This window comes from Staurois parvus, unplaced genomic scaffold (assembly GCF_062004578.1).
Source record: "Staurois parvus isolate SC_StPar_1 unplaced genomic scaffold, SC_StPar_1.0 ptg000152l, whole genome shotgun sequence".
NCBI classification, from domain to species: domain Eukaryota; kingdom Metazoa; phylum Chordata; class Amphibia; order Anura; family Ranidae; genus Staurois; species Staurois parvus.
Window position 1 is genome coordinate 2,709,052 of NW_028317948.1, and position 27,490 is coordinate 2,736,541.

General features: G+C 39.7%; 1 protein-coding gene across 2 annotated transcripts in view; it reads left to right on the forward strand.

The window, feature by feature from the left end:
* Window positions 1–27,490, forward strand: part of LOC149463783 (solute carrier family 68 member 1-like) — an 82,812-nt gene that overhangs the window by 42,717 nt on the left and 12,605 nt on the right. For both annotated transcript variants that reach the window (XM_089674803.1, XM_089674804.1), the window contains exon 6: window positions 20,165–20,308. In XM_089674803.1, the coding sequence (XP_089530929.1) occupies window positions 20,165–20,308 (144 nt within the window). The remainder of the gene's footprint in view (window positions 1–20,164; window positions 20,309–27,490) is intronic.

Below are 27,490 nucleotides of genomic sequence, written 5' to 3' on the forward strand. Positions count from 1 at the left end.
TCTCATAAGGCTCATAATAAATGCACTTAAATACAGGACGTGTTATAAACAAAGATCCCTTTTATAAAAATCCATTTGTATAAGCTTAATAGGCTTACTGATAAGTGTGTTGTAGAGATTCTGGGCCAGCTTGATGTGCCTTGAATAGACGAAGGCCTTCAGCTCTGAGAACCACAGTCAGAACTGTATCTCTTATTCAGTCAAAACAAAGAAGCTAGAGAAAGCTCTGTGTAAGCAAAACAAACAGAACATTTTTATTTGGTCATTTTGGTTCTTCTAATTTTTTTTTAGTAACCAAGGTTTGTTCTTCTGTCACTTCAGGGAAGTTAGACTCCAAAACTAAACTCAATTTAGTACCTGCTGATATTTGCCTGAATATGTCAAAGAGTTTCCCTAGCAAACCCAACTTTTTGGGTTTACTTGGGAAACTCGTTGACATATTCAGGTCATTATGTCTTGACCTGAATCAAGACATGCTTGCTGCAGTTAAACCATGTACATATAAAAAATATAAAATCCGCAGCACCATTAGTAGATGACCTTGAAACAGAGTGGTTGATATACAGGCAAAGACAAATAGGCTGTTCAGTTTGCAAGGGGATTTACCAGGAGTTAAGTAAATGTGAAGCCTCACTTTGCAAAGAATACCCATACATGTGCAAGGGAAAAGAAACAGCATTTTTGCTTGCAAATGATTGGATGATGGAAGTCAGCAGAGCTTTACCTCATTTTAAGCTCTGGGACAAATGCCCTAGCTAAAGTGAACAGCATACTTACCTTTAATGAATAAATCCCATACTTATGATCCCATAGATATTAAGAATGCCAAGGTTGACTTGCATATAAAGGCAAACATTTTTTTCATTTTGGATATAGTGGGGAAGGGTTAGTGAGGATGTTGCATTAGGATTTTGTTAGGGACAGTTGATCTATAGTGGTTCCTTGAATTCTACTTAAATCAAAGCAGTTCTGTACATAATACTGGTTTAGTTATATCAAAGTATGATTTCATCCTAATGCTAATAAATGCCGTATGCTGCAACATGATTTAATCCAGTAAAGGTTTAGAAGTGAATTATAATAAAATGTGAGTTCCCTTGAAGGAATTGCCTGTAACTGCAGTCAGTTTGTCTATAAATTCTTTATTTACAAGCAAAGCATCTTGCTCTTGGTGTTAGGTAATTCAGTGAAATGAGTCAAGGGATGCGTCACACTAACTAGCGTCAGTATAACAGAACACGAATACAGCTGAAAGCAAAATGAATGCGCTGTACCTTTTTTAAATCATATGAAATCAACTTAAAACAAAGTTTGTTTTTTATGGGGTTTTTTTCCCCCAAATCATACTTACCTAGGTGAATGCAGCATCTGTCCAACGCTGCATCTGTCCCCCGCTGGCTCTAAAGGTGGGTTCTCACCACTGCTATGAGCAGAGAGCGGTGACTGTCAGTATATTTCCCCAGCCTGGACCGGCTGAGTGACGGACTTTAGCCCGCTGTTAACTGAAAACAGACCACAGGAGTGCAGAACGAATTGCACTCATGTTATCCACAGGAAAAGTACAGCCAAAAGAGCACAAATAAACACACAAAATAACACCAATCAGTGATGTAAGTGCTCAAACACAAATGTGACCGTGAACATCAAAATACAAATTAATAATGTGAATAATCCATACAATAGGTGAACTACAAGTACCTACAATATTATAAATAGTCCATATATTAGGTGAATTACCAGTTCAGCAATTCATTATGCAGGTCTGGTGCATCACCGCCACAGATAACATCTACCTGCTTACCAAACGAAAATCCCCCAAACACGTAAGAGGACAACAGCACCTGAGTGCAGGACAAAACCTGTCAATAGCCAATTTCTTTTAGGATGAGAACCATCAAATCCTCCACTTTTAGTCTCAAGCCCAGTAATGTTGGCCTCCGAATAATGAATGCCACACAGCAGCAACAAAATCAAGCTCATAATGGCTCCAAAAGAATTGAGGAAGGATAGAAAAACTTTAGTGTATTACCACTTTAATATGTTCTTTATTGAATTGAAAATTAACTCACAAAGGATTCACAGGGTTAAAGCATATTGTACAAGCACACCTCCTAACCGAGCACGAATGTCCGCATCAACGCTCCACCCCTATGCGTTTATCCATCATAGACATCCCCAGGGATAATGTGTTGACATTGCATGAATTAATGTGGTATGTTTTGTTTGTTTGGTTATTGTGTTTTGGGTTAAAGTACCTTTTGTGCCAATCAAGATTTATGCCTAATGCGCATGATAAGAAACTGGACAAATGATCCTTCAGGGTTTTTTGCATGCTGTTCTCATATCGAACATGAGAGTGCTACTAAGCATACACAAATTCTCGTACGATCCAGTACAACTTTCCACGTGCATAGCTACGTACCAGCATGTAATCAGAAGTTGTCTGTTTACAGGTGCGCCACTGAAAAAATTAGGAGAGTATGGGACCACTAATGTCCAAGCAGCTATCTGATTAATAATTATCAACTGGCATACATATACAGATAGACAGCCCTATTCAGACTATCCCCATAAATAAATTCACAATATCAGGTGTATATGTATCTTATGTCTTTAAGGCAGAAGAAAAAACCTTTTTGTGATCTGTATATTTAAATCCTAAATTGTCCGGTGCATTGGTATTTTCTTTAAAAACGGTGTGTGTACAGTGAAAATGTGTCATAAAGTGCATATGCATTTATAACTCACTTGTGTATATAAAACACAAACAAGTGTGGGCATACCCTAATTGCTAGATTTTTAGTGTTTAAAATAAAACTAGAAAGAACTAACTTGTGCATCATTTTTAGAAGAGGCTTCCTTCTGGGACGACAGCCATGCAGACCAATTTGATGCAGTGCAGAGTATGGTCTAAGCACTGACAGGCTGACCCCCCCCCCCCTTCAACCTCTGCAGCAATGCTGGCAGCACTCAACTTCTTTGGTCGACCATGGCGAGGCCTTTTCTGAGTGGAACCTTTCATGTTAAACCACTGTATGGTCTTGGCCACCATGCTGCAGGTCAATTTCAGGGTCTTGGCAATCTTCTTATACCCTAAGCCATCTTTATGTAGAGCAACAATTCTTTTTTTTCAGATCCTTAGAGAGTTATTTGCCATGAGGTGCCATGTTGAACTTCCAGTGACCAGTATGAGAGAGTGAGAGCAATAACACCAAATTTAACACACCTGCTCCCCATTCACACCTGAGAACTTGTAACAATAACGAGTCACATGACAATGGGGAGGGGCCAATGATATTTTGATGGTACAGGAGGGGCCGAGATCAACATTGAATGAGTTTTTGGCATACATTAATAATAACATATATAGTTTAACGTTTTCAGGTGAAGAGAATCAAAATCAGGTAAACTGTTTAGATTTGACTGTGTTTAAAAAGGAGGGTAAGGTATGCACTAAAACATACTTCAAAGAGATAGATTGTAATAGCTACATCCCAAACACAGGCTGCCACCATCCTAGGTGGATTTACAATACACCCAGAAGCCAGTTTAAGTGAATAAGGAGAAATTGTGATTTTGAAGGGGATCTTATAATACAGACAGATACTGTATTTTAATTAATGGGTTCTTGGAAAAGGGATTCGAGAGACCCTTTTTAGAGGAAGAAAGAAAGAGAATCTTGGATAAATAATAGGAAAGATTTATTAGAAAATAAAAAAGAAAAGCACAAAAATACCAATTATGGACTTATAACAGATTATAATGCACAGTCTAAACAAACTGAAACGATTATTAAGAAATATTGGCCTATATTGTTAAAAGATGAGATCTTCTCCCAAATAAACCTAATTTTATGTACAGGAAAAACAGTTTCCTCTGTAAAAAATTAGTACACAATGTGTTTGAACCCCAAAGAAGCCCAAGATGTTCTTTGATTATAAAGGATTTTACAGATGCAATAGATGTAAAGCATGCAAAAGCAGAAAGAAAGATAACAAGAAGTTCACATCGAACAAAACAAAGAACATGATATTAACCAACTTATTACGTGTGACTCCTCACATGTGGTATATTTATTAGACTGTCCCTGTAAAAGAAAACAGTAGATCAGAAAAACAACAAGAAAATTAAAGACTAGAATATGAGAACATATATAAATAATATTAAGAGAGGTTATGAAAAACATAGTGTGTCTAAACACTTTAAAATGAAGCACAACAAAGATCCTAGTCTGGTAACCTTCTTGGGCATTGAGCTGGTTGATACCCATTGGAGAGGAATGGACATGGAAAAAGAGGTTTCACAGAAAGAAACTAAGTGGATAGTAGAGATGGACACCTTACATCTGGAGGGGCAAAACATAGAGATTGATCTAAATTATTTTCTAACTAATTTTTAATTTAATATCAGTGTGTGTGTGTGTATATATATATATACATATATATATATATTTAGATAGATGGACACACACATACTTAGGTCCTTATATATTTGAACACAGGCACAATTTTAGGTTTTCATAGGTATTTACAAAAACATATTCAAGCTATAGTTATATAATGGATATGGGCTTAAAGTGCACACTCTCAGGTTTAATTTGAGGGTATGTACATCCAAATTGGAGGAAGGGTTTAGAAATTACAGCTCTTAAGAGTAGTAATCCCTCCATTTTCAAGGGACCAAAAGGGACCAAAAGTAATTGGACAATTGAATATAATCATAAATAAAATGTTAATTTGTAATATTTTGTTGAAAATCCTTTACTGGCAATGACTGCCTGAAGTCTGGAACCCATGGACATTACCAAAGACTGGGTTTCCTCCTTTGTGATGCTTTGCCAGGCTCTAACTGCACTTGTATTCAGTTCTTTGTTTGTGGGGTTTTCTGCCTTTAGTTTTGCCTTGAGCAAGTGAAATACATGCTCAATTGGGTTGAGATCAAGTGATTGTTATCGGCCATGGCAGAATATTCCACTTCTTTTCCTTCCAAAGCTCTTGGGTTGCTTTTGCAGTGTGTTTTGGATCATTGTCCATCTGTACTGTAAAGCGCCATCCAATCAACTTTTCTGCATTTGTCTATTTTTGTATATGTGTAATCAGAAGTGTTGTGACCCCTCTGCTTGCCACGCTTTCAGCTATACCCGATTGGAATGTTGCGGCTTATTCGTGCATTGGTCTCCCTTCCACTATGCATTTTTGCTCCCTTCCACTATGCTTTGTGCTTTTGGATAACACTCATTTTTATTAGTGAAAAAAAAGTTTTTTGATTTCCTTAAATGCATCAAAATTTATTGCAGTGCACAGGGCTGTCAACAATATAATAAAAAATATTTACAGGGTATATATAGTATCTTTTATAAGAAGATTTGCAGATAATAACCAAAATTGTAGCAGTAAGAATATCACTACATTATTGCTATTAAACATATTTCTATCCTAAAAACTGTTTTTTTCATGCTTAGGAACATTTTCATTATATACGAAGTTTGCATTGCCATTTTTCCTTCCAGGTTGTTCTCTTGATTCCGATCATGCATGGTCTTGGTCACTCTATATATTTTTTTTTTTATTAACAGATATTATGCTGATTAAATGAAAATAATTTGTTCTGTTATCGTATGAGTAAAATTTTTGTGCTTGTCCCTTTGGATATTTTTGCATAAACTGTCATAATTGGCTCTTGAAAGATGTGTAATAGCGAATAGATTACCGAATGATCACTCCTGATGCGTTGTTTGTACGATTTTCTTATCGTGTGTTCCAGGCATAACAGTGTACTTTAAATTTGCCAAAACCCAAAATCAAGATGTAAACAGCTACAACAATGCAGTACCATGCCCTTACTTTTGGGGCCTGTAAAGTATGCATTAGGAATAAAGAGCACTATGTAAGCTTTATGATGGGATACTTGGAGGTTGATTTACAAAATGAATAGAGACTGTTAGCACTTAGCAAAATGGACATTTGCTGAGCTTTGTAAATAAGATCAAGTTGTGTTCACGTTAAAGCTGAACTACACTGCATCTGAGCAGCACAAACTAAAAACACTATTTAATAAATTTTTAATATTTAAAGCAAACTCACCCATCCATGTCTCCTTGCTTTATTGTGCTGAGAAATCACTTTGAAATCACCCCTCTAGCATTTCTGTCCGCGTCCATCTTAAGTAAGGACAGATGAATTTACTTCCTGGAATCTGGATTTCATCTGCCCTTAGCTCAGGCATGCAGGCAGGAGGGTGTGTCTAGGTGAGAAAGCCCCTCCTCCCCTCTTGAAGACTCCTGGAATGTATGACATCATTTGCCTAAGCTTGCAAAACAGTAAGTAACTGAAGAAATGTAAAAAAAAAAAGTAAATATGATATACTTTCCTATCTATTTACTAATGGTAGTAGCATAAGGGTTTAAAATAATTAATGTTAATTGAGAGAGTGAAGTTCCGCTTTAATCAACCAATTATGTGCTAGCAAAAAATCTTTTATTTCCCCCTCACTTTTTGCATCTAGAGTGAACACAGAATCACCTTGGCTACTATCATTCTCTTCCAAATTCAACATTTACTTTGCTGAGTGAACAGCCTCTACTCCTAGTAAATGCTAGTAAATCAACCCCATAATATATGCATATATAAGACATACGCGCATACCTAAGACCCTTGTTGCGTAGCTCACATTAGTCATCACTTTACACTTAGAGGTAAAAAAAATATTATTTTCCTGTTTTTGCATCATTTAAAATGTACACATTTGTTAATCTGATAAAGTTTTATTTTTTTTTAATTCAGTATAAATTTGTAAAAATATGTTGTTTGTGTATGGTAGTAAACTTTAGTTTAATTTTATGGAAATATAACCTTGGTAAACATTTGCACAGCTGTCATGGGTTATACAAATTAGTTATACAAATGAGTGCAATTTTCCAATTGTATAGGTCATGCACTTCCACAAAAATATATATTTGGGGGAGATGAGAGGTTTTTGCACAATATTGAGTACATAATGTGGACGGCAACAGTGTGTTTGCCATCTGAAATACGAAATGGAAGTGCCTGGCAGCAATAGAGATTAAGATTTATTGTTAGATATTTGCATGAAATTACATTGAATGTTCTGTATGTCTGCTGATAGTAAAAGTAAAGCATATCTGTCTTTTAATACCAACAACTAAATTTACCTTAATAACATAGTATGAGCAAACCAGTAGCAGAGCAGAACATAAGATGTAGGGTATCAGGCTTTAAAGTGGTTGTAAACCTCAGACATGAAATATTACCAAAGCTTATTTCTCTATAGTGTGTACTTGTCCCAGTCCAGAACACTTATTGTCATTTCACTCAGCTGCCTTATTCCTCAGACATCTGATAACTTCTGACATGTTTTCCTGACACCAAGAGAAAAAAAGGTGACCGGGGAGGGACCTCCAGTACACAGCATGAGGTCGATGGCCTCAACTCTGTTCCCATGTGCTGTGCGAAGGGGATGTTTCCTATCCCTCCAATCAGCTCTCAGAGCTCTCCTTACAAGGGAAGAGAGGGGTACAGATAAAACATACAGTATCTCACAGAAGTGAGTCCACCCCTCACATTTTTGTAAATATTTTATTATATCTTTTCATGTGACAACACTGAAGAAATTATACTTTGCTACAATGTGACGTAGTGAGTGTACAGCTTGTATAACAGTGTAAATTTTCTGTCCCTTCAAATTAACTCAACACACAACCATTAATGTCTAAACCGCTGGCAACAAAAGTGAGTACATCCCTAAGTGAAAATGTCCAAATTGGGCTCAATTAGCCATTTTTCCTCCCCGTTGTCATATGACTCGTTAGTGTTACAAGGTCTCAGGTGTGAATGGGGAGCAGGTGTGTTAAATTTGGTGCTATCGCTCTCACTCTCTCATACTGGTCACTGGAAGTTCAACATGGCACCTCATGGCAAAGAACTCTAGAGGATCTAAAAAAAGAATTGTTGCTCTACATAAAGATGGCCTAGGCTATAAGAAGATTGCCAAGACCCTGAAACTGACCTGCAGCACAGTGGCCAAGACCATACAGCGGTTTAAAAGGACAGGTTCCTCTCAGAACAGGCCTCGCCATGGTCAACCAAAGAAGTTGAGTGCACGTGCTCAGCATCATATCCAGAGGTTGTCTTTGGGAAATAGGCGTATGAGTGCTGCCAGCATTACTGCAGAGGTTGAAGGAGTGGGGAGTCAGCCTGTCAGTGCTTAGACCATACGCCTCACACTGCATCAAATTGGTCTGCATGGCTGTCGTCCCAGAAGGAAACATCTGCTAAAGATGATGTACAAGAGAGCCCGCAAACAGTTTGCTGAAGACAAGCAGACTAAGGACATGGATTACTGGAACCATGTCCTGTGGTCTGATGAGACCAAGATAAACTTATTTGGTTCAGATGGTGTCAAGCGTGTGTGGCGGCAACCAGGTGAGGAGTACAAAGACAAATGTGTTTTGCCTACAGTCAAGCATGGTGGTGGGAGTGTCATGGTCTGGGGCTGCATGAGTGCTGCTGGCACTGGGGAGCTACAGTTCATTGAGGGAACCATGAATGCCAACATGTACTGTGACATACTGAAGCAGAGCATGATCCCCCTCCCTTTGAACACTGGGCTGCACGGCAGCATTCCAACATAACGACCCCAAACACACCTCCAAGATGTCCACTGCCTTGCTAAAGAAGCTGAGGGTAAAGGTGATGGACTGGCCAAGCATGTCTCTAGACTTAAACCCTATTGAGCATCTGTGAGGCATCCTCAAACGGAAGGTGGAGGAGCGCAAGGTCTCTAACATCCACCAGCTCCGTGATGTCGTCATGGAGGACTGGAAGAGGACACCAGTGGCAACCTGTGAAGCTCTGGTGAACTCCATGCCCAAGAGGGTTAAGGCAGTGCTGGAAAATAATGGTTTCCACACAATATTGACACTTTGGGCCCAATTTGGACATTTTCACTTAGTGGTGTACTCACTTTTGTTGCCAGCGGTTTAGACATTAATGGCTGTGTGTTGAGTTTTTTGAGGGGCAGCAAATTTACACTGTTATACAAGCTGTACACTCACTACTTTATATTGTAGCAAAGTGTAAAATATTTACAAACATGTGAGGGGTGTACTCACTTCTGTGAGATACTGTATGTAGGAGGATTTGTTTAATCTCTGTGAGGCCAGTCACTTCTCTGGTTATAGGTAAGGGTTTACAACCACTCTAAGCAATCAACTCCTTTATAAATCTGTAATATACATGCATGATTATATCTAAATTAACATTAGTCACCTTTATGATTAATGCAATAAACTTTCAGCTCTGCATTGTACTGTAAAAATTGCCAGCTTGGTCATTATTGGTTCAAAGTCCTTCCATTATGTTATCTCCAGTTACACTTGACAGATGTTTCTTGTGTAAATGTTTATTTACCTCCAGATCAAGTAAAAAGAGAAAAGATTAACAGTATACTATTTATTATATATACAGTGAAGGAAATAAGTGTTTGATCCCCTGCTGATTTTGAATATTTGCCCACTCACAAAGAAATGATCAGTCTAAAAATTGAATGGTAGGTGTATTGTAACACAGAGAGGTAGAGTAGCAAACAGAAAATTCAAAAGAAATGCATGTCTAATAAATTCTGCACTGATTTGCATGTTCATGAGGGAAATAAGTATTTGATCCCCTTCACAAAACATGACTTAGTACTTGGTGGCAAATCCCTTGTTGGCAATCACAGAGGTCAGATGTTTCCTGTAGTTGCCCACCAGGTTTGCACGCATCTCAGGAGGGATTTTGGCCCACTCCTCTTGGCAGATCCTCTCCAAGTCATTAAGGTTTCGTGGCTGATGTTTGGCAACTCAAACATTCAAAATCAGCAGAGGATCAAATACTTATTTCCTTCACTGTATATTACAGTACTTACTAGCCTGTTAAATAGAAATGCTATTTTTTAAAGATGCTAAAAGTCAAACAATTTTCATGGGTCAAAGCCATCAAAAAACGCTTAATAAAAGCTTGAGGTAAGCACATGGACCCTCGTTTGATGAACACTTAGATCAGTTGTTTTAAGGGATCTTACACTTTAATTTTTCCAGCCTGTTTGATAAACTGATCTGGAAAATACAGTACCAAATAGAGTGACATTAATTTATCTGTCTGCTGTAACTAAAAATCTTCTTGCTTGCTGTGAGTTACTGAAATTTATATATCATTACTCAACTTTCCACTGCTCTATTTTAATAGTACAGTTATGTAAGAAAATATAAATAGTAGCAGGAAAGAGTTGCATTGTTTCCTGTGAGGTGTATGAGCACGACCAAGCAATCTACAACATAGGTTCACTTTTCAAATAATTATGTTATTGAAAGCTGTAATTACATCTTGGTTTCTATAATCTTGTAATTACATCAGAACTCTTTTTCTAGTAGTAAATCTCTTTTCACTGTCTAGAATGTGGCCAGGCAGACTCCTCCACTGAATAATATGAGTAGAACTATTTAAACTATGCAGAGACATTTTGTAGATACACTCCTCCATCTCTCCACCCAGTTGGCTTTTGTTAGAATTATAATGGAGTCAATCATTTTACAAGTTATAAGGGCTTATTCACTCCCATGGGTTTCAGTGGGCAACCAGCCCAGCAGCCAGTATAGCTTTTATCCCACCTTTTCAAAGGGAGAAATTACTAAATGGAAAATAAAATGCATGCATGTGCCATGACTTCTATGTTGGTCACACACCTATGATCTGCTAATTCCAAATCTGGTAAATAATAATTTATTATTATACAGGATTTATATAGCGCCAACAGTTTGTGCAGCGCTTTACAATATAAAGGGAGGCAGTATAGTTACAATACAATAAAATACAAGAGGGCTAAGAGAGCCCTGCTCATAAGAGCTTACAATCTAATAGGGTGGGGCAAACGGTTCGAAAGATTATAACTGTGGGGGATGAGCTGATGGAAGTGTTAAAATTTCAATTAGTTGGAGGGGTGATAGGCTTCCCTGAAGAGATCAGTTTTCAGGGATCACCTAAAGGCAGCCAGAGTAGGACATAGACAGATTGAGGTAGAGAGTTCCAGAGGATAGCAGATGCTCTGGAGAAGTCCTGAAGACGAGCATGGGAAGAGGAGACAAGGGAGCTTGAGAGCAGAAGGTCATGACAGGAGCGTAGAGGACGGTTTTGGGTGATATTTAGATTTTACCTTTACGTCTACCATTTTAACTGCACTGAGTCAAAGACAGAAACGCTTGGATGCTTTGGAAAATTCCAATTGTTGTGGTGAATGGTATCATTGTTTCAATGTCTTTTGAAACATTACTATTGACACTGACTCAGGGAAAGAGCTATTTGTGAAATTCTAATAAACCTGTTGATCAAGGCAGAAAATGATCACAGCACCAATCAGTTGCCTTCAATTGACTTCTCTCCTTAAAGCTATTAGCTTAATGCTGTCATGTTTTCTGTGGATTGAACTGAACTATCATTTTCAATAACCAAACAATTAAATGACTAGAACAAGTGTTTTGTAAAATCAATGTAGGGATGGACAGCATTAGGGATTATAATAGGATTGACTTGCACAGGAAGTATTTACTGTATATTAATCATTTTCTCATTCATATTGCATCATCATATTCTACAACACTTTACAAAGGAGGCTGACACATTTATATCATTTCTTGCCCCCAAAAGAACTTTCATTTTACCACATTCATACAAACACAAACCACACAGAGACATGTATGTGGTGTCTCTGGTGGGAAGAAAACTCAACCCATCAAGGCACAGCAAGTGTGAAAACCACATATAGAAATAGAACATGTGAAAGCAGCCTACAGGTTCTTCTATAAGCTGTTATCTGTCCAGCACTGAATCATTATTTGGGGTGTATGCTTAGCCTTTAAGATGAAATTAAATGGATAATTTATGATCTTATGATTGACCAGTTTAGCTCTTATTTGTATTCACTTATTTCATACTGTTGACTGATTTAATCTCACTGTCAGACCCAGCCTTCCATTCTTTACCCTAAGTGTCCAAAACATTTAGCAGTTTTTCGTTATTTTTCTCTTACAGCTTTGAAAGTTAGTGAGGGATGCCCCCCAAACTGTATTTTTTTTTTAAAGCTTCTGACCTTGTGCTTTTGATTTTTTACATCACACGATAGTTGCATAAATGTTTGATGAAATTATATTTTCAATACAAATGTACTAAAATCATTTTTTGCACACACAAGCACAAAATAACTACCACATTTATACCAAATCTAAAGGATAAAACTGTATATTAAAAGTCGAAAAACGAAGGCATGCAAAACTGTAAATCAACTCCTAGTGTATGTATAGCCAAAATATATATATATTTTTTTTGAGTCTTGAGCAGAGCACCGAAGGGTTAAACCCCTGGCAGTTTAATTTTTGTCTACTTACTGATTTTCCCTTCACCTCCTGCCTTGGAGATTTAACAACAAAAGAATGAGAGGATATCTCCCCGATGTGAAGGAAGTTACCATCTTAAACAGTTGTCACCTGAACATTGGTCCCCAACTGGAAATTCCCCCTCACCTCTTGCTCTCATGACAGCTCTAACATTTTGGATTTCTACTTCCTTCCTTATGAGACAGGACAATTAGAGAGGTGAAGCACCCCAGTGGGGGACACATATCTATATAGACCACCTGATAGAAGGTCTGTGCCTTCTGTATTCTGCCCAAGTAAAAAAAAAAAAAAAAAAGTTAGCCCTTGTTTACACTTCAAGTTAAAAACCTTTAGGCTGGATTCACACCTATGCGTGCTAATTCCCAATCTGCAGTGCAGTTAGTTGCAGTTCCACTCATTTTAAATGGCACTCTAAATAACCTTGGCAGCACATTCCAACACATATGCATGTCTGTGTGAGATGAATATGTAGGCTGGCATTGCTTACCTTCTTCTGAAAATGCTGGTTGGATGGCTTCAGTACTTTGCGTTACTGATATGGAATGCGTATGAAGTCAGTAAAGTCAGAATGATGTCATACTCCTGATCTACTTACTTATTCTCGCTATATCTCTCAGAAAGCGCTGAAGCCACTGGATCAGCATGACAACCAGGCAGCTAGCATTTTCGGAAGGAGGCACAGCAGTGCAATATTTAAACTGCATATACAGTATAGTATAGCCTTTAATATACTGTACCAAACTACCACCAAGTAGATTTACTGTTGTGTGTGTGACAGCTGAAGAGAGCCCTCAGAAAAAAAAATGTATGTATCCTGGTGAGGCAAAGCAGCTGCTGGTAGTCAGGGAACTGCATCTGTTTCAAGTTGTCTTTGTTGTACCCTAGTAGGGAAGTGTACAATATCACTTCACTTTTTTCCACAGACTATAACTGCATTAAGCAAACTACTGATAAACTCTGTGTGAACTGTTTTCTGAAAACACAGCTTTTTGCCCTTTCTGTTTTGCATATGGTGGAGGATGTGGGCATGTAAAAGTGTTAAAGGCAGTAGCATTTAAAGAGACAATATGCTAATTATTGCATCCTGTAGGAATATGTACCTTCAATATGGAGAAATTTATATTATAGCTCAAACTGACTAATGCTACCCAGCAGGGAACTCATGTTGCCCACAAACAAGCTATTGCCAGCCATCAAGTAGCAATCAGATAGCTGGCCACCCATATGGCAGCTCTATGGAGATTCCTGGATGCCCGGGCAAATGGATCTCAGGGAATCTATGCATGCCAACTGTCAACGCTGGGATATAGCTACCAATCCTTGGCAGCACTGGATTAGTTAGAGCCATTAATATTAACTTTTTTGCAAAAGATGACCCCCAAAGTTGAAGGTATACATTAACACAGACTCTGACTTCTAAAAATCAATGGATGCGTTGTGTGGGGCCCCTCTTGCTTGCAGACTTTTATAAAACTTATAACCATCCTGGCCCAGAGTATGTCACAGACCACAAGAAGTTAAAAGTAGAATCTGAGAGTTACAGCTTCTGTGTGTTCCCAAATTGTACCTAGATGGATGTATGGAACTATCACCCCAACTCACTAATGCACAACATAGTCCATCTTGTAAAGAAATGCTTATAGCCAAAGGCCCTTATAAAGCTTAAAATTGTGTAACGGGTTATCATGAACCACTCCTCTGATGGCACTGGTGGTGATGGTTAAGCATTAACTAGAAACCGAGGACCTTCTTGCCCTGCAACAAGCAAGACTGTTTAATGAAAAAAAAATCCAAGCACTAAAGTAGTTGGACTGAGCCTCCAGAAAGCTAAACATTCGTATATTCTTAGAAGCTCTGCTTGAAGGGCCCTGGAACAAACCAGGGGCCAGTACATTGCCTCTAGAATGTGGTACTGTCGGACGCATGTCCTTTTTTTTTTTCCCCCCCTCCCTGTATGTATCTGAGAAACAGATTTGCTGCTACATAGTTAAAGTGTCCAAGCCCTTAGACCAGGGGTGGGCAAACTTTTTGACTTGAGGGCCGCAATGGGTTCATATATTGGACCCGGGGGCCGGACCAAGAGTAGATGAATGATGTGTATGTGTCATCCATAGTAAGTATAGTAATATTCCCCCATAGTAAGCATAGTAATTCATCCCCCATATAGTAATTCATCTCCCATAGTAATTCATCCCCCATATAGTAATTCATCCCCCATAGTAATTCATCCCCCATATAGTAATTCATCCCCCATAGTAATTCATCCCCCATATAGTAATTCATCCCCCATATAGTAATTCATCCCCCATATAGTAATTCATCCCCCATAGTAATTCATCCCCCATATAGTAATTCATCCCCCATAGTAATTCATCCCCCATATAGTAATTCATCCCCCATAGTAATTCATCCCCCATATAGTAATTCATCCCCCATATAGTAATTCATCCCCCATAGTAATTCATCCATCATATAGTAATTCATCCCCCATATAGTAATTCATCCCCCATATAGTAATTCATCCCCCATAGTAATTCATCCCCCATAGTAATTCATCCCCCATATAGTAATTCATCCCTCATAGTAATTCATCCCCCATATAGTAATTCATCCCCCATATAGTAATTCATCCCCCATAGTAATTCATCCCCCATATAGTAATTCATCCCCCATAGTAATTCATCCTTCATATAGTAATTCATCCCCCATATAGTAATTCATCCCCCATAGTAATTCATCCTTCATATAATAATTCATCCCCCATAGTAATTCATCCCCCATATAGTAATTCATCCCCCATATAGTAATTCATCCCCCATAGTAATTCATCCCCCATATAGTAATTCATCCCCCATATAGTAATTCATCCTTCATATAGTAATTCATCCCCCATATAGTAATTCATCCTTCATATAGTAATTCATTCCCCATAGTAATTCATCCCCCATATAGTAATTCATCCCCCATATAGTAATTCATCCCCCATAGTAATTCATCCCCCATATAGTAATTCATCCTTCATATAGTAATTCATCCCCCATATAGTAATTCACCCCCCCCTATAGTAATTCATCCCCCATAGTAATTCATCCCCCATAGTAATTCATCCCCCATATAGTAATTCATCCCCCATAGTAATTCACCCCCCATATAGTAATTCATCCCCCATAGTAATTCATCCCCCATATAGTAATTCATCCCCCATAGTAATTCATCCCCCATATAGTAATTCATCCTTCATATAGTAATTCATCCCCCATATAGTAATTCATCCCCCATATAGTAATTCATCCCTCATAGTAATTCATCCCCCATATAGTAATTCATCCCCCATAGTAATTCATCCCCCATATAGTAATTCATCCTTCATATAGTAATTCATCCCCCATATAGTAATTCATCCCCCATATAGTAATTCATCCTTCATATAGTAATTCATCCCCCATATAGTAATTCATCCCCCATATAGTAATTCATCCTTCATATAGTAATTCATCCCCCATATAGTAATTCATCCCCCATATAATAATTCATCCCCCATAGTAATTCATCCCCCATATAGTAATTCATCCCCCATAGTAATTCATCCCCCATATAGTAATTCATCCCCCATATAGTAATTCATCCTTCATATAGTAATTCATCCCCCATAGTAATTCATCCCCCATATAGTAATTCATCCCCCATATAGTAATTCATCCCCCATATAGTAATTCATCCCCCATATAGTAATTCATCCCCCACAGTAATTCATCCCCCATATAGTAATTCATCCCCCATATAGTAATACATCCCCCCTATAGTAATTCATCCCCCATATTAAGTCCCCCCTGTGTCAATTCACTTACCTTTGCTCCTCTCGCCGTGTTCCCGCGCTGTACACCTGTAGCATAAAAATCTGTCTCCTATGAGGATCTGTCCCCCTCGACGTATCTGCGCATGTGCCAGTTTCAGGCATTAGCAGCCGATCGGCGATCTCCGGCACATGCGCAGATACGTCGAGGGGGACAGATCCTCATAGGAGACAGATTTTCATGCTACACCGGCCTTCAGGGCGGACTGTGAGAGGAGCCTAGCTCCCCACGCTCCGTGGGCCGGATTAAAAGGTCCGCCGGGCCGTATACGGCCCGCGGGCCGTAGTTTGCCCATTGCTGCCTTAGACTCTGAGTCATGCCTGCCTGATGGATTCAGGTACGTTGTAGACTGATCCAGTCCCGGAATGGAGTGCCCTTTATCCATGGGGACTGCATAAGCTATCCTACTGCTCTAGTTACATTTGAGATAAGCAGTGGAACTTCACACTATTTTAGGACTTGTGTAATAGATAGAGAAATACTATATGTGAACCTGAGGGTGAGAGTAATACAGTACCTTTGTGTATACACCTAATCCATATGATCATAGGTTGAAGTTGAGTTTGTGGTGATCGATGGTGAAAGTAAACAATCTCTACTTGCAGTGGAAAGAGGTGTTATAAAAGACCTCCGAAGTGCAGAAACGAGACATTTCTTGGGAGAACTTTGACACCACCCAGTTCAGAGATCTATCTTTTGTCTAAAGTACAAGATAACATCAAAGTGATATTTTGATAACCACATCTTTCAGGTGCTAAAAATGTGTTTCCACATATTGCTGTAAAACCAGTATGTTATATGACAACATTGTGAAAAAACTTATAATGCTCAGATATTATAAAAGGATGGTGTTGGAGTCCTTAAACAAAGCTAGGTCTCAAAAACAAAGACTATATTCATCAGGGGGTTTTGGCCAGTGTTTAATGCAGATGTAAAATAAGATTGTGAGTCTTACCTTGGAGTGCCAGGTTTTGTTCCCTTAATCCCGCTGTCTCCGTTCATTGGTTCCATTGCCTATCAGATTCCCTTTTGAATAATTGAAGAATAAGAATGGACTTAATAGGTTGGCTAGAGCTCACCAGTATATCCTTGTGGTCATGGATTACTACTTGCTATCCAGTGGTCGAAAATGAGGCAAGAAAATCAGTTGCTCAAGAAAGTAAGAGAAGTAAAGTAGAAGGTATGCTAGCCTGATAAATGAAAAAAGAAGCATGTTTCCTCATGCAAACTTAAGCACTGAAAAGACAGGCATCTCGGAAGTGGTAGAACTCCCTTCCAAGCCAGAAGGGGATTAGAGGAGGTAACAGTAATGGAGACCCAGTCAGTAGTCCAACAGCTGGATATGAAAATGTTTGTGGAACAAGACAAATGTATAGTACTTGTGAGGGTTCAACAATTTGATTAAATCTGAACTATGGGGGGGAGGGGGAGAAAAGATTTAGGGTTAACTGCTTCTTTTGGCTAGGGGATGATCAATAAGGTGATATACTTACCTCATTCCTTGCTCTTCATGTGAACGGTCTCCCTTTTCCCCTAGTTACAGCTCTCTGACTTCATTCTGTACAATGCAGGGCCAGTAGTCCCACATTGTACAGGAAGATGCTGAGGGTATGCCCTCACCTAAGGGCATCAAACATTGAAGAAGATTGGTGGCTGCTGAGGGAGCAAGGAATAAGCAGTAAATACTTGCAGTGGAGGAGACCCACTGCAAGGGTGAAGGTTATTTCCCCCGAAGTGTAGCTTTAGACATGATGTTGTTATGAGGCCACAAGTTTGTGTTCGTCTTAAGCCCTATCAGATTCTGGAACCCATAGGCAGACAGAATAAGTCAAAAGAATGCTTGATTTAGAGGTGATCCTGGAGTCCAAAAGTGAGCAGCTTGTGTATACCTCAGTGTTTCTTAACCTTTTTTTCAGTCAAGAAACCGTTTAAAACTATGCACAATCTTGAGGTATCCTATTCTAAAATGTAAATAAACTGCTAGTTTTACATAATGCAGCATCCACACATGTAGGACTCCTACATGGTTTGCTTTTGCAAAGCAAATGTAGCTTTGCACACTGGTACTGACTAGTATTCCAGCATTCTTTTCTCTCTATGGCCCCTTTCACCTTTCGGTCCGATTGGGTCTGCCTGTCAGCTTTTCTGGTGGACCCGAACAGACCATCCATAGACCTCTATGGACAAGTGTCTGCTGACACCCGCCAGCATCTGATCTGATCCTGTACGCCAATAATGGATGGGAATCTGTTCCCCATCCATCCGGTGGATCAGATGACAGTAAGGTAGAAACAGACAGGTGGTCCATTTCCATCAGACCGCTACATAGGAAAAAAGCAGGCTGTGTCTGTGTCTACTATGTAGCAGCGGAGCAGACACTGACCTGTCTTCTGCTTTCTCAGTGGAGAGATCCCCCGCTGAGCAAATGGATCCGTTGGTGGGTCCACCATATCTGAAAGAGGCCTATCAATTTCTTTTGTTTGGTGTCCAAGGTTGTAATGCTGCACAATAAAAAGCTGTGGCTTTTTGTAAGAAAATAGGCAGGCTTGATCCATCTGTTGGCATGTGTCTGAGAATTTTGGGGCAATTTGTAGGCGTTTTACCACAGCACCCCATTTGAAAAAGGCTGGTGTAGCATCATAGTTCTGCTTCCCTTGAAAGATAAGTTCATTAAGATTTTGCTTAACTTCTGGAAATTAGGCAAAGTATCAAAGATTGACTTGTACCCCATTCCAAGGGCAGTGCCTTGTGAGATATGTAACCAGCCTTGATATCACCACAGGATTGTGAGGTTCTTTTTAGGGCTTTTTCACACAGGAGGCAGTCTATACTGGTGGTGGCGGTGGAGCAGCAGTGACTGCTGGGCATTCAGAAAGTGATCCTGCTGTTATCTAACTGTGTATGCTTGGACTTTTTTTCTTTCAAATTCAAAGGGGGATTCTGTTTTGGCCACGTGCCAAGTGTTTTGGCTTGTAATTGCGGTGCGATCCCATTGACACCAATGGGCGAGTTTGATTGGCAGCCTTGTTTGTCAAACTCTGCAACCAGAGTTAATTGGTGACAAAACAAAGCATTGTGGCCATGGCATGTGTACCACTCGATTTGGCTGCAATGTTTGGATTTTGGTTGACAGGTGGTAAAAACACAGATCCACCACCTGTCTCTACTGCTTTGTTGGAATTGTGAAATGGCCGTTAGGTAGGAGGCAAAGAAGAACAGCATATGCGGTTAATGGAAAGGTGTGTACACCGTGGAACCAGGGGTAGTAAAATGCCACAGGTAAAGAGAAATCAGAGACTGGCCTCATCAGTCATGCAAAAACAGGTCAGAGCATCTGTTAAAAAAAAAAAAAAAAAATAGACAAAAAAGAAAAAAATAGACAAACAAAAGACAAGACAGAACTTCATTGAGGATAGTGGTATGTTATAAGTCACCATTATAGTAGCATCCTTTAAGGGAAAAATAACTAACTAATTTGCTGATATCCCAAATATATTTTAATTTTTATTACACGGCAGAATAATATGTCCCAATATGCAAGTCATTTTATGTCAAATATTTTTTGTTTAATCACACCTTTGTGTATTTCTATCAGACATCTGTGTGTAGAATATAAATTATTGCCACAATGGCTGCTCACTGAAACAAGTAAAATATAGAATTATCTGTTACATAGTAGTGACATAAGTGGCCTGTGGCTGTAAGAAAACTTCCATGGTGTTCTTAAATAACATTTGATCAAGTTATTTCTCAGACATGGGAGTGCCATTGCTTAGCACTATAAGAAATACAATTCAGACACTGTTTCAAGATGATTATTCTGAATTGTATCCATTTTAACCTTTTTTTCTGTTACACTGTGTAGGTCTCCTTTGTCTTCAATGGTCTTTGGAACAAATGCTCTATTCACAAAGCCTGCTCAGTCCCTGGCACCCATGTTTGTTGTCAGTATACTTAATCAGTATGGATATGAACATCTAACCAACAAAGCTGACCAGCCAGATCCGAAGTAAGTCCTTATCAAACCTTGTTTCATGGTTCCTAAGTGTTTATAAATCTAGCCTAATGATTGTCAGGGGTGCCACATCCCTGATAATAGTTACAGAAGTGAAAATAATATGGACTGGGATTTTTTGGGCACCAATTAAACACAAAAATACAATTATTTTGTTATTTTATTGAAAAAAAAAAAGATAAAAGAAGTTTCCATACAAGCATTTAAGCCAATAGATCTATATAAATCCTGTATATTAATAATAATAATAATAATAATAATAATATATGACCATAGTTGGCCCAGTACAATATATCCAGTTGAAAACCAGGCCTTTTTCTGACACTTTTTTGTTTACAAGTAAAAATCATATATATATATATATATATATATATATATATATATATATAGTGGGGATCGAAAGTTTGGGCACCCCAGCTAAAAATTCGTATTAATGTGCATAAAGAAGCCAAGGAAAGATGGAAAAATCTCCAAAAGGCATCAAATTACAGATTAGACATTCTTATAATATGTCAACAAAAGTTAGATTTGCTTTCCATCATTTACACTTTCAAAATAACAGAAAACAAAAAAATGGCGTCTGCAAAAGTTTGGGCACCCTGCAGAATTTCTAGCATGCACTGCCCCCTTTGCAAAGCTGAGACCTGCCAGTGTCATGGATTGTTCTCAGTCATCTTCTGGGAAGACCAGGTTATGTCATTCTCAAAGGTTTTAAATGCCCAGACTCATCTGACCTTGCCCCAACAATCAGCACCATGGGTTCTTCTAAGCAGTTGTCTAGAAAACTGAAACTACAAATAGTTGACGCTCACAAAGCTGGAGAAGGCTATAAGAAGATAGCAAAGCGTTTTCAGATGTCAATATCCTCTGTTCGGAATGTAATTAAGAAATGGCAGTCATCAGGAACAGTGGAAGTTAAAGCAAGATCTGGAAGACCAAGAAAAATATCAGACAGAACAGCTCGCAGGATTGTGAGAAAAACAATTTAAAACCCACGTTTGACTGCACGATCCCTCCAGAAAGATCTGGCAGACACTGGAGTTGTGGTACACTATTCCACTATAAAGAGATACTTGTACAAATAGTCTTCATGGAAGAGTCATCAGAAGAAAACCTCTTCTACGTCCTCACCACAAAAATCATCGTTTGAACTTTGCAAATGAACATATAGACAAGCCTGATGCATTTTGGAAACAAGTTCTGTGGACCGATGAAGTTAAAATTGAACTTTTTGGCCGGAATGAGCAAAGGTACATTTGGAGAAGAAGGGGCACAGAATTTAATGAAAAGAACCTCTGTCCAACTGTTAAGCATGGGGTTGGATCAATCATGCTTTGGGGTTGTGTTGCAGCCAGTGGCACAGGGAACATCTCACGAGTAGAAGGAAAGATGGATTCAATAAAATTTCAGCAAATTTTGGATGGTAACTTGATGCCATCTGTGAAAAAGCTGAAGTTAAAGAGAAGGATGGCTTCTACAAATGGATAATGATCCTAAACACACCTCAAAATCCATGGGGGATTACATCAAGAGGCGTAAACTGAAGGTTTTGCCATGGCCTTCACAATCTCCTGACCTCAACATAATTGAAAATCTATGGATAGACCTTAAAAGAGTAGTACTTGACAGACAGCCCAGAAATCTCAAAGAACTTGAAGACTTTTGTATGGAAGAATGGGCAAAGATACCTCAAACAAGAATTGAAAGACTCTTGGCTGGCTACAAAAAGCGTTTACAAGCTGTGATACTTGCCAAAGGGGGCAGTACAAGATATTAACTCTGCAGGGTGCCCAAACTTTTGCAGACGCCATTTTTTTGTTTTCTGTTATTTTGAAAGTGTAAATGATGGAAATAAAATCTAACTTTTGTTGACATATTATAAGAATGTCTAATCTGTAATCTGATGCCTTTTGGAGATTTTTCCATCTTTCCTTGGCTTCTTTATGCACGTTAATACAAATTTTTAGCTGGGGTGCCCAAACTTTCGATCCCCACTGTACATATACAGTATATCACAGAAGTGAGTACACCCCTCACATTTTTGTAATGATTTTATTATATCTTTTCGTGTGACAACACTGAAGAAATGACACTTTGCTAGAATGTAAAGTAGTGAGTGTACAGCTTGTAATTTTGCTGTCCCCTCAAAATAACTCAACACATCGCCATTAATGTCTAAACCGCTGGCAACAAAAGTGATAATGTCTATATTGGTCCCAAAGTGTCAATATTTTGTGTGGCCACCATTATTTTCCAGCACAGCCTTATCCCTCTTGGGCACGGAGTTCACCAGAGCTTCACAGGTTGCCCCTTCCACTCCTCCATGACGACATCATGGAGCTGGTGGATGTTAGAGACCTTGCGCTCCTCCACCTTCCGTTTGAGGATGCTCCACAGATGCTTAATAGAGTTTAGGTCTGGAGACATGCTTGGCCAGTCCATCACCTTTACCCTCAGCTTCTTTAGCAAGCCAGTGATCGTCTTGGAGGTGTGTTTGGGGTCGTTATCATGTTGGAATACTGCCCTGCAGCCCACTCTCCAAAGGAAGGGGATCATGCGCTGCTTCAGTATGTCACAGTACATGTTGGCATTCATGGTTCCCTCAATGAACTGTAGCTCCCCAGTGCCAGCAGCACTCATGCAGCTCCAGACCATGACACTTCCACCACCATGCTTGAATGTAGGCAAGACACACTAATCTTTGTACTCCTCACCTGGTTGCCGCCACACACGCTTGACACCATCTGAACCAAATAAGTTTATCTTGGTCTCATCAGACCACAGGACATGGTTCCAGTAATCCATGTCCTTAGTCTGCTTGTCTTCAGCAAACTGTTTGCAGGCTTTCTTTTGCATCATCTTTAGAAGAGGCTTCCTTCTGGGATGACAGACATGCAGACCAATTTGATGCAGTGTGCGGCGTATGGTCTCACCACTGACAGGTTGACCCCCCACCCCTTCAACCTCTGCAGCAATGCTGGTAGCACTCATATGTCTATTTCCCAAAGACAACCTCTGGATATGACGCTGAGCATGTGCACTCAACATCTTTGGTTGACCATGGCGAGGCCTGTTCTGAGTGGAACCTGTCCTTTAAAACCGCTGTATGGTCTTGGTCACCGTGCTGCAGGTCAGTTTCAGGGTCTTGGCAATCTTTTTATAGTCTAGGCCATCTTTATGTAGAGCAACAATTCTTTTTTCAGATCCTCTGAGTTCTTTGCCATGAGGTTCCATGTTGAACTTCTAGTGACCAATATGAGAGAGTGAGAGTGATAGCACCAAATTTAACACCCCTGCTCCCCATTCACACCTGAGACCTTGTAACACTTATGAATCACATGACACCGGGGAGGGAATATGGCTAATTGGGCCCATTGTGGACATTTTCACTTAGGGGTGTACTCACTTTTGTTGCCAGCGGTGTGTTTTGCGTTATTTTGAGGAGACAGCAAATTTACACTGTTATACAAGCTGTACACTCACTACTTTACATTGTAGCAAAGTGTCATTTCTTCAGTGTTGTCACATGAAAAGATATAATAAAATATTTACAAAAATGAGAGAGGTGTACTCACTTCTGGGAGACACTTTAAATATAATTTTGGGTTTTTTTTTGCAGAGGCCCTAAAGATAAAATGGTGGGTCACATGGTATTTGCGCAGCGGTTTTTTCGAACACAAGTGTAGTGGAAAAAATACATTTTCATGAATTTTAATGCACATAAGCACAATACAATACCCAGTTTTTGGTACAATATGAAAGATGGTGTTATGCCAAGTAAACAGATACAACATGTTATGCTACAAAATGGCACATACCCATGAAATAGTGACAAACTATGATGCCATAGGCGATGATTAAAAGCCTTTACGCATTACCAGTTTAGAGTTACAGAGGAGATCCAGTGCTAGAATTACTGCTCTCGCTCAGACATTCACAACAATACCTCACATGTGTGGTGCTGTCACCGTTTATGTATGTGCTTTGCACACAAGCGGGGGACGGGTGCTTTAAAAAATTTTTAATAACTTTTATTGCTGTGACAAGGAATGTAACCATCCCTTGTAACAGCAATAGGCAATGACAGGTACTCTTTATGGAGAGATTGGGGTTCTTTTAGACCCCGATCTCTCCTCTGACCTAAAAGCATCTGATTACACCAAGATTGGTGTGTTCAGATGCTTTCCCTATTTTAAAAAATGGTACAGTTTACTTCCACTTGTCGCTTCTGGTTTCCTATATCACAGAGATAATCGGGGACCTTCCAGTCCTCGGAGATCTCTGTGGTAAGCCAGCAGAACCACCAGCTTTCATTCTGGGCTCGCTGGTGGGACGGTAGAGCCTGGAGAGGCACTGGGGGCCTCCAGCTTAAACAATACATCATCCCGGTACAACCACTTAACATCAAATGACGTACATTTGTATATGGCATCAGCACCACCCTGCCTACATATATTACAAAATAGCTGTTCCAGTAGCCATATTCTGACACCGTTTTACATTTGAATGTTGATGCGTTTCAATTTCAAAATCTTTTAGTGGAAGAGGTGGTTAATGTGAAACACTAACAAAACTGTGAAAATGATTAGCCAGTCACTAGAGTGTGTCCTTGAATCACTGACCACCTCCACAATGTGAGAGCATGGGGAGCACAAAGGGCATCAGAAAATCCCTTCTTGAGTCTAAAAGACAACAAGGGGGAGAGAAGGAATAGCTGTATTTTAATGAGCCCACATGGATTGGTACCAAATAATATTCTTAACACTGTGCATAAATCTCCTGGGCTATACTGATAGAAGAGCAGTACACAGAGAGTCCATGAGTAGAGATATGGAGTTTGGCTATTAGAAAAGAAAAAATGTTGAAAGGTATCTTGAACAAGCTCCAAAAATAGGATGAACTATAGAAAAGGGGCTCAGAATTTCAACCAAGTCCTGTTGGCTAGCTTGTATCCTATCCTATATGCCACTATCTCTACTTGGGATATACCATAAACAATGTGGTCAACTCTTTTAGCTGCAGGTAAAAGCACACAAAAATCAAGTATTTTAGATTTTTAATGTTTACTTACTACTACAGAAAGAGTTCATACCCTAGCATTGCCCCCTCTCTGCTTGCAAGTCATAACCCTTACCTCTTCTGAAAGTGTCTGATTACTGTCTGTGCTGGCCCAGCATCGTCTCCTCTCCTTTCACCTCTCTACATAACCTTCTATGTAATTGTCAGGGTAGGAGTGAAGGAGAATACTAAAGAGTCCCACTTGAGTGACAGTTTCAAGATGGTGGTGTCCAGCACAGGAGCGGACTGACAACTCATGGGGCCCCCGGGCAATAGGGGATCATGGGGCCCCTGTGTCCTTGCCCAAACTCAAAAAAGCCTATGAAAAAGGTACCTGGGGCATCTCATGGGGCCCCCTGACCCCGGGCCCTCGGGCAGTGCCCGAGTTTCCAAATGGTCAGTCTGCCCCTGGTCCAGCAACAATCTCAGGACTTTTGGATATCCACACAAAGCATTTGCAGATAAATTACATGCATAACATACATTAAATGCACATATAATTATATATTAAGATTTTTGTTAAAATTAATGGTTCAGCAACAGTGCCTTTTTAAAGTGATTGTAAAGGTCATACTTTTTTTTTTTATTAACATAACAAACATGTTACTAACCTGCTCTGTGCAAAGGTTTTGCACAGAGTGGTCCTGAACCTCCTTTTCTGGGGTCCCTCGCCGGCGCTCCAGGCTCCTCTTTTGTGTGTGCCCCCATAGCAAGCCCCTTTCAGACAGGGCGGACCCGCCAGTGGATCCGTTTGCTCAGCAGGGGATCTCTCCGCTGATCCCCGCTAAGCAAGCAGATGACAGGTCTGTGTCTGCTCTGCTGCTGCAGAGCAGACACAGACACAGCCTGCTTTTCCCCCATGGGGTGGTTGGATGGAAATGTACCGACTGTCTGTATCCACCCCGCTTTCATCCGATCTGCTGGATGGATGGGGAACAGATCCCCATCCATCTGTTTTTGGTGTACAGGATTGGATCGGATGCCAGCGGGTGTCAGCGGACACTTGTCCATAGAGATCTGTGTATGGTCCTATCGGGTCTGCCTGAAACACTGACAGGCAGACCCAAACGGCCTAAGAAAGATGTAGTTATGAGGATAAAAAAAAACAAAAGTACACAAAAACAAAACACTGGCAGAAACAGTAACATGTAAATACTGATTAAAAGGTTTTAAAGGCATACCTTAGACTTTTACTACATGAATAATCATTCTGCAACAGTGGAAAAACAATAATGCATTAACATTAGGTAACCAAGCTGGCCCATGCATCAATATCCCTGCTGTATCAGTGCTGGCTCAGGTCTAGACAGTAGACGCTCAGCTTCAAATAGTGGGTGTGGCCACACTGTTCACCTATTGTTCACCTATTGTTAAATAGAACCTGAGCCTTTTTGTTGTATGCACAGCACATATATGCCACAGTCCTTGTAACTGGGGATGAGCTCCAGCTTGTTCAGACACAAGTCCGAACCCACCTGAACTAACCTGTCAGAAAGCTGTCAAAGAGGACAGCCAATCACAAGTGACTCGGGCATTCCCTGCCCTGCAGCCACACATTTACAAGTGGTGTGTATATGTCCGACTGTGGGACGGGGAATTCCTGGCTGTCCTGATTGGCTGTCCTCTTTGACAGCTTCCTGACCGGAAAGCTCAGGCGGGTTCACCCTTGCGTCTGAACAAGCCTGAGCTCATCTCTGCTTGTAACCACAAAATATGTTGTCATTTCTGTACCACAAGCAAGTCCACGGGCACATATAAACCTTAGCACCATCATAAAGTGTATGTTCAGCCAAAATTTTTCTTAGTTTTTAGTTCTATCCAGAGCCCCATTAGAGAGATTTCCCCTCACTTCCTGTCGCTTTTAACCAGACAAAAAGTGAGGCAAACTCTTCAACAACAATACAGAAATATATAAAAATGCTTTATTAGTAGTGGAAGACCCAAAAGCCGTGTGTTTATTTCTGATACCCTGTTGCAAGTTTTTTCTTCACTTCCTGTCTGGTGAAATTGTTGTCAGCCGGACAGGAAGTTAGGAGAAATTCCCCTAACAAAGCACAATTGGTGCCACCAAGCACATCCCTGTACCCCTAGCACACCCCTGTATCCTCCAACATATCT